Source organism: Botryllus schlosseri, chromosome 1 (genome assembly GCF_051294905.1).
Source record: "Botryllus schlosseri isolate E-star chromosome 1, Bs_hap1, whole genome shotgun sequence".
Classification (NCBI taxonomy): Eukaryota; Metazoa; Chordata; class Ascidiacea; order Stolidobranchia; family Styelidae; genus Botryllus; species Botryllus schlosseri.
Genome location: NC_137236.1, coordinates 41490715 through 41505604, shown reverse-complemented (window position 1 = coordinate 41505604; position 14890 = coordinate 41490715). Strand labels below are relative to the sequence as shown.

Here is a 14890-nt window from a genome sequence, read left to right as displayed (position 1 = left end):
TCTACTCCTTAGGTTAAATGCAACTATTTTGTGTCACTTATGCACGCACTACGCACATGTACCGTTGTGTAATAGTTATCTCTAGGGCAAGTTTTCGTTGCAGTTGCAGTCAAATCCTTGGAAAGTTGCATTTATTTTTCACAAAAGTTGCACTAAAAGACCACATTTTGGTCGGTTGACTAAAAAAAAAGGCCAACTTCCCAGTTCCACTCCCGAAAAACAGTTTTCCATCCACATTCTCCGTTGGTTGACTAAAAAAAGGGTCAACTTTCCGGCTCAGCTCCCGAAGTACCCCGTTACTTCAGTGCTGATTCACGGTATTTTAAGTCGAATAATCAAGCGATCTGTTCACATATACTGCCCAATATTCCCAGTAAAATGTTGGTTGCATGAAAAATCGAAAAAACATAAAAAATGTTTTATGAAAAATCGAAAAAGCAGCATGAAAAAAATGGAAAAAAGTTGCACCATAAGATTCCTTCAAACAGCTTAAAACAGCATTCTACATGACTTGCGAGTATTTAGGAAGCTGCCGGAAGCTGTAAAAAAAAGTTGCAAAAACTTGCCCTTCTGATTAGTAACTATACCGTATAGAATTATCTACTCGAAGTTTGAATGCAACTATTTTGCTATAACGTTGTGCAATAATAATATCATATGTAGCAAACCAATTTTACAGCGTCGTAATCACAATGAAATTACTATTATCTATATTACTCGCCACGTGCTGTCTCGTGGCGCTCAATCGTCGAGCCTTGGCTCAAAATCTACACGGAGCCGACTTGGAAGACAACGAATTTGCGGAATTCGAAGATTTCGATGAGGCGGCTGACGAGGATTTCGATGACACTCAGCCCGATGATATAACAACAGAGAGTGAATCAAACTCTGGAAAATCTCACGCATCAAACGCGGGAGATGAGAATGAATTCGATGATGAATTAGACGAATTTCAAGACGAAGACGCAACTGTCGAGGTTGAAGATAGCGATGAATTTGAACATTTAGATCCTGAAGAGTTTGAAGGCTTGGATGGTGATGATACGATTTGGGAAAACGGAAATAAGAAAGCGAAAAGCAAAAAGCAAGGGAAACCGGAGCTTAAAATACAAAATGTTCCACTCCACGCGAGAAGCTGGGACAAATACTATATCGAAATCATGATGTGTGTCGGATTACTCGTGTACGCCATCAATTTCTTGACGGGACGTTACAAGAATTCGAATATCGCGAACAGCTGGCTTAAAATACACAAAGAACTTCTCGAGTCTCAGTTTGAGTTAATCGGCGACGACCCGCAAAACAAAACGGCGGCTAGCACCTTTCAAATGACGAAAGAGGCGGAACATATTTTTACGTTGTGGTGCTCTGGCCGCGCGTGCGTGGAAGGCATGCTGGTCGAATTGAGGTTGATGAAGCGTCAAGACCTGGTGTCGATTATCGCCGATAAAATGAAGCCTACAAAAGACAAGGTGAGAAATCAATAATTCTATTATCTTACTCTTAAGGCTGGGCAAAATCCGAGTACCAGAGTGATTTGTTTCTTAGTCGAGTATTTCAGTATCACTGATTATGATGACATAACCGTGTGAAAGATGTGGATGTTCCAATATGTATATTTTACGCGGCCTCACAGAATATAGTGCGAGTACTACATCATATCACGGTTGTAACCAAGTCAAAAGTCAATCTTACTTTTATAGTTTTGACTCGAGTCAAGTCGAGTCAATTTCAATTGACCACCAAGTCCGAGTCCAAGTCAGCGAGCAGAGGGTCGAGTCCAAGTCATGGTAATATGACTCGAGTCCAAGTCATGTATTGATGATGGATCCCTTCTTAACCGTTTGGCGCCGGCGTGGGTATTTTTACCCATTGCCGGTACGAGGGAAGCGTACTGTAATAGAACCACTATATATCCCGTTCTAATCGCGCTAGGTCGCTGCTGTTCATTTCTGCGAATGGATATTGTTTGTGCAAGTTCATTGATACCATATTATTTGATATATATTATATCTAAGACGTCGAAATCGGATATCAAATACCGTAGATAAATATGTTGCAAAATACACTGTCTCGGCAACGCGCGTCATTGACCACTCTCACATAACGTACTGTATGTTTTGTTCTAGCCGTCTTAGAGCATAGTTGTTTCTTTCTGTGAAAAGCTAGTGTCCATACAAGTTCACACATATCTTCATATCTGATATTAGTTACATATAAGGTGTTCAAAATCTATGTGATAGGCCGCGTGACAAAGATATCCGCCGACCGCATCATTTCGTGGAAACGCGCGTTCCCGATACACATCATATACCCTGTCGTATATTTGGTTGTATTCGTCATAGCCAGTTGTTGTAGTTTGTTTCTATGAATAGCGCTTGTCAGCTTCTGATTTTCTTGCTAAAACAACTATACTAGTTATGTCTGCATCGCCCAAGGTTGCATTTGAAAATCCGGAAGAGAATTCTCGCAGCCTACCGTACCAGCTTCAAGCAGATGGATGAATACTGGTCACATAACGGGATATATATCGAGTTCTAATAGTGATATACCTTCATAGATTGTGTCTGTGAATAGTTGTTGCCTATACGATTCTAAATAATGGCTAATAGTCAAGTATATTTCGGAATAAATACAATATTACTCAGCGCATATACCTACGCAAAAGTGTGCATCAGGATATACAAAGAGCTGTCGTATGACGATATATATCTTACGTTGTAGTAATGAAAGACATTTACGGATTGTCTCTTTCAATAGAACTAGCCAATCTCCACCTTCAAGGTCAAAATAAACAACATTAGTTATGCCTATGTCACCCCAAGGCCGCTTCTGAATATCGTGAAGAGAATTCCTGCAGACTACCACACTAGTGTCAAACGCAGGGACGAATATCCATAACATAATGTGTTATATCCTGAATTTTATCGGTAGTTGACATTCTTAGATTGTTTCTGTGGAGAGTACATTACCATAAGATTATATCTACATCAGACTAACAGCTAATAGTGATGTATATATGGCAACAAGACCAATTCTACACGCAGTGTATTCCGCGCAAACGTGTGTATCATGTTTGTATGAAGTGCTACCAACTAACTAAGATATGCGTTTGTGGTTTGTCCTTATGGTTAGGTCTTGACAATCTCCGTTTATCAATACTAAAGTGACCCATTTACGTGCTCTATAAGCTTTGTAAATGCCCTGGAAGGCTACGCTACCTAATAAATACACGCGCGTCACTCGCTCACTCGCCGATGACTCATTCACTCTGCGGCCTGGTGCGTGTTTATTGTGCAAACCGTCAGTACTGTATCTAATGGATAATGGCGATATTAGGGCGTATTATATCGACTGAGCCATCTCCATGATCATGATTTCCTCGCCGATATGATTCACAAGAAGCCTATGTCACCAGATATCCATGTTAAGGTTTATAAAGAGTGCAGTAAATGTAATACGTTTCTCATCAACGAATTCTCGGCTTGCTCTCGATATAAGCGGCCAGACACAGGGCTCGAAATGAAAGCGAGTAGCGCAATCGGATCCGCGTTTACTTTCTGATTCGAACGCTACCTTGGCTGTCGTGTTCCAATCCCATTAAGGTACAGTTTTTCGTTTTTGAAAATTGAAGCAAAATTTTTCGAAAATTGCAGCCGGTCCCAATCGGTTAAACGGGGAATTCGTTCACCACTTGCATAAGCGCCTTTGCTTTTCCTCGATGAAAACGCTGCATGTAGGCTACAGCCGCTTCCTTCACAATAAAGCAGTCATGCCGTAAAAGGTTTTGTGAAGCAGCTGTTGTTTGTTCATCATTTTTTTTCGTACCTCAACATGTCCTGAATTAATCTTAAATCATCATCTGCGAACCTACCCACAATGCGCTTGCAGAACCCCCGCTGGTAGCAGACTCCTTCAACACCTAATCAGCAAGCTGCTGCTGCCGTGATCATTGAAGCATAGCCGACTAGCCAATCAAGAGCCGTGGTTATGTGATTACTAGTCTTCTCGCCGTTCTATGGTCGGTGGCACGCCCATTCTTGAGCAGCTACTTTCAAACGCTTTGCCCGAAATCTTAACGGCTTTCCTGTAAGCTTCTTTCAGGCTAATTGTTGTTTTTTATCAATAATCTATAGAATGAGTCACAATCACAGAGACTTTTAAAGATTTTCCAAATTTTGGACAACCCTACTGCTCAGTTTCCAATTAAAGTCTTGTTAAAGCCACTTTTTATAACTTTGATTGCTAATATCGAATAGTTTGTATCTAATTTCCTCACTTTTAACAGTTTCTGGCCGCATTTTCAAGTACCAGTACCAATAGATGAAATATCAACAGTGTGGTTACTTTACTAGCCTATTCCTTGAAATTACAATGAAATGTCGGTCTTGACCGTCTGAGTCTCGATTCATATGACTTGGTTCGATTAATGCACAATGACTCAAGTACAAGTCGAGTCAATGTACAGATTGACTCGAGTCGAGTCATTTCCGTATTTTGAGAAAATGACTCAAGTCATCAAAAAATTGAGTCAAGTCATGACTCGAGTCATTACAAGCATGATTCCATCTCAATTCTATCAATATTTTCGTGTGTTCTAAAATTTGTGTTCGTATTTGAATTTATGATAAAATACATTCCTTCTATCCACCAGGTGATGATAACCGTCACTCTAGAAGACATGGACCCCTACGTGTTAGCCATCGGCGCCAAAAAGTCAATCGGCATCTTACAGAAAAACATGCAGGACTTAATCTATTTTTGCGTCGACAAAATGCGTCCGGCCGACAAGTACGATTTACCGGAAAGCATGACTGTCGCTGCCGAAATCTGGAGCGAAGTCGGAAGCGTGTTAGACGCTAAAGTCCGTAAAGTGATTAACGAGAACGAAAAGTATTTCGAGTACATGCACATTTCGGATCAGTACTCTGGGTTAAAACCTGGCGACGTAGACGAACCGCCTACCGAGCGTCCCCCTACTTCCAAAACCTTAAACGTTATGTTGAACATGCACTGTGACAGGAGCACGCCTTCGGCGGAAGACATCTCAAAGCTACTGCCTTTAATGAAGATGACCTTGTACATGGCCGACAAAATGAGAAAGTTACGCCTCAACAACAAGGTGAAAGCGGAAAAAAACCGTAACAAAGTAAAGCTCGCTTTCTTGAAACTGACCCACGCCAAGCGTCAGGAAGAGGCGCAGCTGAAGCGCGAGGAGAAGGAGAAGGCGATTAAGGAAAGGATCATGAACGAGGAAGATCCGGACAAGCAGCGTAAGCTGGAGGACATTCAGAACAAGAGAGAGGCGAGGAAGCGCGATAAGAAGATGTACAAGAGCAAGCAGATGCGGGCTAGGATTATGTGATTGTTTTGTGACTATTAGGGCTGGGTATGATGATCCGTGTACTCTAATCTGAATCGAGAATTATTTGTGACGAGTAAAGTAGAAATAACTGAAATTTCGTACGTTGAAACCAAGCCGTCCGTTCGCCTCGTATATTTGAATTTTTACACTGTTTAATTATGATTTTGTGGTACTATTGTTGATACGCAAAATTTTGAAATCTCCACTAGTCGCTGACGATTACCCCCGGCGAGTGTCTGACTCAAGACACGATTTTCTGATGAGTCGAGTCATTTTCTCAAAATACCGAAATGACCCGACTCGAGTCAATCTGGGTATTGACTAGACTTGGACCAAGTGATATGACTCGAGACTCAGACGACCAAGTCCGACATTTCATTGTAACTTCGAAGAGTAGTAAAGTAACCTCAATATTGAGATTTCATCTATTTGTACTGATACTTGAAAATGCAGCCGGAAACTGCTAAGTGAGGAGAATGATTATATCGTAAATGCGAACCATTTGATATCACCATAACAGAGTTATGAAATGTAGGTTTAACAAGTCTTTAACTGGAAACCGAGCAGTCAACATAATGACTTGGACTCGACCCTCTGCTCGCTGACTTGGACTCGGACTTGACTCGGTGGTGAATTGAAAATGACTCGAGTCGAAACTATAAGTGAGATGGACGTGTGACTTGATTGCAACCCTGTAGTGAGTGATAATCAAATACTCGACTCGAAGCATATTACACGATTCGTGCTCGATCTTGTCCAGCCCTGGTAGCAATGTTTATTTATCGCTTTCAGTGCATTCATGAAGAGTATTGTATGGGGCCGTGCGGTCATCAGATACGTATATTAATTGTTCTGCCATAATATCGGAATATAGAAAGTTTGAATAATTCTGTGTAAGTCGGCTTGAAAACTGTCTTGTCAAGTTTCTTAACCCATTTACTTCACGTATTGAATGTCGATTTGTAATTTTGATCTGAAACGTCTCATCAATAACGGTGGACCTTATGCATGTTTTGAGTTTATGTACACTGTTGCAGAGTAGAACTAATCAAAATAATTGGACATTAGCACAGTTGTTGTAAAGCACTAGTTCAGTTAAGTCTATCAATACCAATTTGATCCTTATAAAAACACCACAAGTTTGTGATGCGACGAAAAGATAAGAGGGTGCGAAACGACTTGGAAGTAGCATTCGAAATCAGTCGCCCACCTGGACCTAGTACCCTAGAACAGGAGAGTCAACCATATGGCCGGATCCGGCCTGCATGGATCGAGGAAAACCGAGCGCGAAATAGTCGCGATGCGAAAAAGGCAGAGATATTTGTCCAGATTTTTAGTTTTACGTAGCAGCGGTTGTGAAGTTTAGCCAATACGGATTGTGAAATAGGCGCGATAAGAAAAAGGCAAATCTAAAACTCTAGTTTTACGTAACAAAGGTTGCGAAGCTTATGTGACTTGGTTCAAGTTATGCACAATGACTAGAGTATAAGTCGAGTCAATACGAAAATTGGCTAGAGTCAAGCTATTTCACGCATTTGAAAAAATGACTAGAGTCAAGTCACGCCACCAAAAAATCGCGACTCGAGTCATTACAACCCTGCCTAGGTTAGGGTTACCATATTTTGGAAATCTAAAAAGAGGACATCACTTTTTCAGACTTGCAAAACCGGAGGAATATTCTCAATAAATGGTAAATTTTACCCACTAGGTGGTCGGTTGACTAAAAAAAAGGTCATCTTTCTCGCTCGGCGCCCAAATAAAAATATATACATATGACCAAAATTGTCAAAAAAGAGGACAAAATCTCAAAAAAGAGGACCAATGGGCGTCCTCCGAGAACACTTTCAACAAAGTAAAAAAAATAGGACGAATCCTATCAAAAGAGGACGTATGCGTCGTATGGTAACCCTAGCCTAGGTCCCATCAAATAATAGTTTTTTTTGTCATCACGATTCAGTTTCAGGTGGTTGACGAAGCATTACGGAACAATATTTGCCAAAACATGTTGGCCGAGTGAAACTCGGAGTGCAGTGTTGCCAATTTAACGATTTTCTGGTTAGATCTAGTGTGCTTTTTCATCCGGTCAATAATATCACCACTGGCGTAGCCAGAGAGGGGCGAAAGGGGCGATCGCCCCTCCCAAATTTTTGGAAGATTTTCGAAAAATCAATAAATATTACAGTATTTTAGGGCAGAAGAATGCAACTTAAAAAGTCGGAATAAAACGAAAGTTCGTTGAAATGGATTACTAAGGAGTACAATAATATTCACGCGAATAATCCGACAGTTACAAGGGGGTTTAAAACTTTATGTTTCCCGATTCCAAAATATGGTAACCCTAGTATAGAGTAGCCCGAGATCGTTGAGTTGATTGAGTCTAGGGGTGTCAGTTCAGTAGTATGGGGGTTGGGGACTGTTAGTTCCGGCAATTTCCGTTCCGCGACACACGAAGACATATAGGATAGGCTACAGGCGACTCCTGCAAAGTGCGCTCCCAAAATGATTGACGACCATAAAACCAGCGCATGTATTCCGAAGCCTTCGATATATTGTAACAGATCCCTGTTGTCGTTCAACCATGAAATGTATATATCTCGTAACCGAGAGACATCCTGTCCTAGAGTAATTTGCCTCTAGTATAAAACTACTGATTCTCTGGGATCGGGAGACTCATTTGCTAAACCTACTTGTAACAACGTCTGAAATATACTCCTATGTCTTGCGTATATCTGCGTCTTAAGAAGATCTCACCAGGATACAGTACAGGATTCCAGGTTAAGTAGTCAGCCAGCTAAACCTATAATACTTTGGTTAGCTTTACTTCTACTCACCAGGACACACACCATTGTATTGCGGCATGATGACCCGAGCGATATCTTAAACGCTACTACGTTGAGTACGAGGACTTTCGACGTTGCCATCGAACTATCAATTTTCCGGACATTATTCAATATACGGTACGTGCTTATATTGCATTCTGAAATAAGTGTCGCGACAGCCTATAATTCCCTAGCCAATTCGTGCATTACATGTTATATATTATTGTATATTTGTGCACATGTTATGTCTCCTTGGCTAGTAACTACACCTACAGTCGTTAATTCTAACGTACATATCCCTAACATTGTTAAGCCCGTAAGAGCTTTACCAGGTAAGATTAACGGAATGAATGACGATGTGTCTAACAGCGATAACTTCTCAGATTTGATATTTCCTGTGGTTATATGTGATTCAGCTTCCCAGAGCGTGTTTAATATAAGTGTCATCTCCAAAAATGTCGACGATTGTATCAAGCTGGCTTTCTTCTGTTTCCCAACTGACACCAAACAAGAACACCAAATGGATGCTATTATTTGATGACGTTAAAAAATCTCTCGAAACCCTGACAAGATAATACAATAACAAATGTCAGCAAACCAGTACTACAACAATATCAAAACAGACGACCTCCATTGCGTCACTCCACATATAAATGCACGTGCACCGCAAAGTGCTCGAGGTGGCGAAGGGTGAGCCATAACGAAATAAACCACCGTGACATTGCCGACCCTGTGACCAACTGGAAACCGTCATGGTCAACCACAGAAGGTCACAACAAATTGATGAGAGGTGGTTGTGTAAAGGAATAAATCATATGCGAAAATAAAATCAGGACAGTTATAAGCGACACAACTTACGAATGTTACGTTCGTAGGTTCCACGTGCAGAACGAGCCCTAACTCTCCTGACTAAGCCAATACAGTCAGGGGCCATGATTTGGAAACAATCAAGAGATTGCCTTATTGACATGAGTACCGTAGCGGCCAATTATTTTACGAACACAAAATTTTGCAATAACAGGAGCACAGGCGTCTCCAAAGATGTGAGAAGTCGTCTGAAGTCAGATCTGCTGCCCATTGACATTTAAACATTCAAAATTGACATAATGCCCTAACGAGCGACGAATTGGGTATGAATATGATTAACAATTAGGATTAGCAAAATTGGCATTAAATGCAGAAAAATATCGTCTCATGAAATTTTCCACAATAACAGAAGTCTTGTTATTGCAACCAAGGAAAATTACCGTCAGTAGAATACACACAATTTGTTCGAAGGGTTTTGTCGCAACCCGTAAAACAGCCAAGTTATCATAAATTAACTGTTGACTTTGTAATCCAGGTAACGCATAAGAACTTGTTACTAATAATAAGGTGAAAATCATTAACATCAATAAATGGGTGGAAATTGGACACGGCCTTCAGGTGACATTGTGCAACAATATCTGCACTTGGGGTAAGATTTACAATATCATGAAAGTGACAAGTACATCATTGAAGTTGCTGCTAGTGCTTTACTCGATTCCTTCAACGGATATGGGCACAAATTTAGGTTGACGGGGAAGGATGGCAGCGGTATTTATCAAACAAGTCAGAGGTTCACCACTGATAACCAATTGGTTTAGGAAAAACAAAGTACACATGCAGTTGGTAGCCCCAGAAATAAGGAATGCATGCGTGATAAAACTGGTAGAAGCTACCAGACAGGTGATTATCACGAAGGGTGTGGACAGATGTACCGTACAATTTATCTCGGCAATTGCAGGAGATAGAGCCGTAATTGTGTTGTTTAAATTTGGCTAGTTGAGCCAAATTACAAATTTTCTACTTTCAGTAGCTTTTACATTGCTCTATACAAAATTTACACAAATTTCTTGAACAAAAATCAGAGGGTAATTCATAACTATTTTATTCTCTTTATAGATACTTTTAGGTGTTTAACAAATCAATGAAAACATTGATGCTAGCCTCACTAATCTGTACCTGATTGCTGTGCTAGTGAAGTTGCACTGTGCGCTATATGTAAACCATATCCGGGGCATCTCTGATCCCGGCATCTTGTATGATGCAATTTGTATCTCTGCCAAAAACTGCTCTCCAGAAGACACCATCTCCTTTATCGCAAGAACGAGAAGCACACGCACGCTATTTACCCCTTCAACTGTGAGAAAATACAGCTCAACTGTCTATGGAATGACGTCAACGTAGGGAGGTGGAGCGATGACACACTTCAAGACGCTACCGGCCTTAAAAGTCGGGACCACATATACTTCCTGAACTTGTAGAAATCCAGCCAAAACGCTGGGAAGGAACTGACATTGTTGTCGACATATGGTACATCAATGCCACCAGTAGGTCATTTGTGTGAGACCAGCCTCGTAACCATACGGACCCGACAACACTGGTATCCCTTACCGTCGTTCTCAGGGCCAGAGCACCCTAAATCTACACAAACGCCGTTCAGGATCTTGGCTTGTCAATGGAAGATACTTACGTCGACGCGATGCAGAAACGCAATAACTACAGATTGCCATGGAGTACTCACAGTTACACTGCTTGCTGTTATTCTCGTCAATTTCGATATACCAACACAGTCCTATCAATTGTATTGCTTATGGCTGCCCATTTTCAAGCCAACTTTCGCGCTTCGCGCGATTTACATCAATTTCAAATTTTTTTGTATAGTCTGGAACTTTCAGCTAGTAACGTATCTCGCTAGCCCCAATATCGATTACTTGGTCGCTGAAAAGCGTTTCCAGGTATCGTGCACATCTCAGAGCTCAAAATAAAATGAACTTGATGATAATGATTTTTGTTGTATTTGTATTCCTTTATTAAAATATTACTTCTTTTGTGGTCACTATGCCCATTGTCTATGCTAGGTAGCACGGCGTTGTACTGACGTTGAGTTTTAAAACGTTGCTGCGTAGTTATATCGATATTGAATACTTGCGGCCCGCGGCCGCTACGAAATTTGAAAAGTGGCCCGCGACCCATTTTGAGTTGGCGACCCCTGGTTTAAGACTACCTCCACAGTAGCAAGTGTATAGCTTAAGTCAAAACCGCATCCGTTTATGGCAAGTTGGCAACATTAATCAGGAATACCTAATCTGTGACCAATACCTACATTCTATTTGTTTCATTCTCGGTACAAAGGAAATACATTCTCAAGTTGTGAATTTGTCGAATTTATTGGCCAGTTATTGATTTCCTCAGCACTCTTAGAATTTTGTAAAATCAAGCGAGAGTATGCAAGATTAAGAAAGTATTGTTGTGGAAATATTATTATATCAGAATTAGGTAGTTCCTCTATTCAGAATCTTGAGGGAATCATCGGGTCCAAAACGAATAAATGGCATAAGTTTTGAGTATGCAATACACAAGCTGCCCTGCACTTGTCAAAGTACTTGTGATGCTGGGCAAGTACTATAGTATCACCGACTCATTTCAAAATGAAGACTTTATTCTAAACGCCCAAGGCTATGATCTTGATTTGGTAGAATAGGGACACTTGATATCTATCAATACACACATCACAAAAGTGCCGCAAACATGTCCTAAAACTACTTTAAAAAATATAACACTCCGGCAAGTATGCAATATTACATAGTACTCTGAAAAGGTGGAAATACTATCTTCTTTACTTTCATTCAGTGTGCATGCCTCCTCTTTACATCGCCTAGGTCAGGATGGGTGTCTGATTCCATAGACTACTCCAAGTCGCTTCGACATCTTCCTGTCTTTTCATTGTATCGCATTTTGTGGTGTATTGAACTGATAAAATTGCTAATAAACCAATGATGATGAAGATGATCGTCTGTTTGCACCACAACATAAATGCTTTAAAGTTCAATGGTCTCTTTGCTTTTTGATAAGCTTTTTCTTTCTTCTCTTGCTTGCTTCCATACGTCCTCGTCAGTGGTGCCGATTTTCGAGCCTCATCGGCTTTACTTAGCCATCTGGGCTTGATTACATGACGCTGCTCATCTAGTTAAGTAAGCAGTGGGGAGTCCAGATAAGCCTCCGACCCACTTGCATCAAGTGGGATTCGAACTCAATTCCAACGCTTCCCCAATCTTTCAGGTAATTTTGCAGTTACCAACCGCTACGTCATAAACTTTCATTATACTCATGGCTGAACTGAATATTTCCCAATCCTCTGCCATCACCACCATACATTGCTGATATTGGATGGTCGTTGTCTAAATCATTTTGACTTCTTTTGACCAGATTCGGATTATTTTTGAAGAACTCGCAAATCGTAAAAGTAGCCTAACCAAATCCATCGGAAATCAAATTTAACACGGTACGGTATTGTTACAATATTAATAATCTCCGATGTTGACTGATCACTGTCTCCGTGTCGATAAGTATACACTTGAAGTATAATAATGCTGCAGCCATACGATGAATAGTTAGTAGGTCCAGATGAAAGTACTTAACCTTGGAATTACTTGTTTGACATAGGCTATCTTAAACTGCTCTATACTCCATCATGTTAATTGAATACTATACATTGTTATCTGCGCGAAAAAAATCAATCCTGTAACACAAACACATAATGTGACAGCAAAAACCAGCGCAGTAGCAGAAATTGCGACATACAAATGCATTACTGTCGCAGAGAAAATGATACCAGAAACGCGCTTGGCCCCAGACGGTGGTTGCTATGCTGAAAAGTCACGTGACTTTCGAGCCCAATAGGCGCCCGTGCGCTTTCGGCCAGGCTCGCGAAAAACGAGAGAACGCTTCTTCGTACGCGACCTGTCTGTATCGCATAGGTCAGGGGTTCTCAACCCGCGGCCCGCGACATCTTTCATTATGAACGCAATTATTACTGAAACGGTATTGTTACATATTAATTTAGCTGCTTAGCTCTCTTATCGCACCATCTCTATTTCGTTTGATTATTCATTTTTGATGTGTTCTGGTTTCTTGATATGCTCGAGTTTAGATTGTTATTGTTTTGAATCTGTGTTCGGTTGGACTCTGGTTCACGACAATCCCGCTACGTAGACATTTTTAAAGAGTGTTTTACTCACCGCGAATGGTTTGAACAGAAACAAGAGCAATGAATGGGAAATTAAACGGCGAAAACTGGGTTAGTAACTCTGCGTGGAACAAGAAATTTGCTTTCTCAGATATAAATGGAAGACCGTTGTGTCATACTTGTCGAAGAACTGTTTTCGTGAGTCGTAACGAAGCATAGAAGCTTAAAATACGACAGTTTCGTCTGGAGTTATTCATATCGCCTGATCTTATAAATAACGTTGCGAGGCATTGTAAAATTGCCGACGACGTTGCAGACGCATCGTTCAAAATTGCTTGGAATACCGCCAAACCCAAGAAATTTGCTTTCAATAAAGATCTGCGAGTATTTGATGTTTCCGGAACTTAGCAGCAATGACAACATCACCTGACATATGTCGAAGCTACAATTGTTTGATTCAACCATGACCAAAAGAGTAACAGCAATGTCAGTCGATCTTTTATCGCATGTTCTGAAACACGTTGTTACGTAGACTACTTTATCCTAGCATTGGATGAATTCACCGAGTCTACAGACTTTGCACAGCTAATTATCTGGGTGCATTTTGTCAGAGTGGACATATTTGCAGAGAAAATGCAGGCTGGGCCAACGTGGGAGGGGGACCAGCGAAAAACATCAACTTGACAAGTTAACTTATGTAACTAATGGTGCAGGGCCCCCGCCACGGAATGAAACGAGAAGGGTTGATCGGTTTGCTAAGAAATGACCCCGAACGCCTGACTTTTTTTCGTATCACTGAGAGCTCAATGTGATAATGGCTTCGGTAACGAAAAAGTTACCGTAATTTTATACTTGCTCCCTTCCGCTTTGAAACAGAGAGTTCGGTTCTCTGTTGGAAGGGTTTGAAGGTGCATATACCGGCCTGTATACGACTGGTAAATAGGCTACAGTAGCCTAAATTTAATAGTAGCCCACAAATGCATGGTAATGATGTTCTGCGGCCCGCAGCGTCTTTTGCTGTTAAAATGCGGCCCGTGGTGCAAGGAAAGTTGAGAACCCCTGGCATAGGTTTTCGGCTATTGACTAGGTTTCCGGTTTCCGGCAATAGGCTAGGTTTTCGGCAATAGGCGTCCTGTCTGGCGCAACAGAAATGCGGAACTTAATATCGCAGCTAACAGCATCGCGTTTCATCTTCCATAGAATACTTGAAAGAAGGGTGGTAAGTCGATGACGTGACGTGACGTGACGTGAATACAGTGGCTGATCTTACCTGGTACCGTGGTTGCCCGACATATGAGCATGCGACACAATGGAAAACGACAGTTCAGCATGGAACACATCAGCATGCGTCACTTCAGCATGTGACTGTATAACCCTAAAACTTACCCTAACCCTAAACATAGGCGTCCTGTCTGGCGCAACAGAAATGCGGAACTTAATATCGCAGCTAACAGCATCGCGTTTCATCTTCCATAGAATACTTGAAAGAAGGGTGGTAATTCGATGACGTGACGTGACGTGACGTGAATACAGTGGCTGATCTTACCTGGTACCGTATCGTTGATGAATCGTATTTTATTCTCGGTGAAGTACGTGATGGGACAGGGTGAGATTTCAAAGCTGAGTTCTGGGCTGGACATAAACGCTTTAAAACGGATTAGAGATGACTTACAAGAGTCTCTCAATACAACGTCAGGAAATGGAGCCGAGGACGTG

The 14890-nt window shown here is 41.2% G+C and overlaps 1 protein-coding gene across 1 annotated transcript; it reads left to right on the top strand.

Annotated features, from left to right (window-relative positions):
- The first annotated feature begins 620 nt into the window (after positions 1-620).
- Positions 621-5418, top strand: LOC145450087 (PAT complex subunit CCDC47-like). The gene is made up of 2 exons (XM_080328573.1): positions 621-1472; positions 4655-5418. The coding sequence occupies exons 1-2, from the start codon at positions 693-695 to the stop codon at positions 5363-5365; spliced, it is 1491 nt and encodes a 496-aa protein (XP_080184699.1). The 5' UTR covers positions 621-692; the 3' UTR covers positions 5366-5418.
- The last annotated feature ends 9472 nt before the right edge of the window (positions 5419-14890 follow it).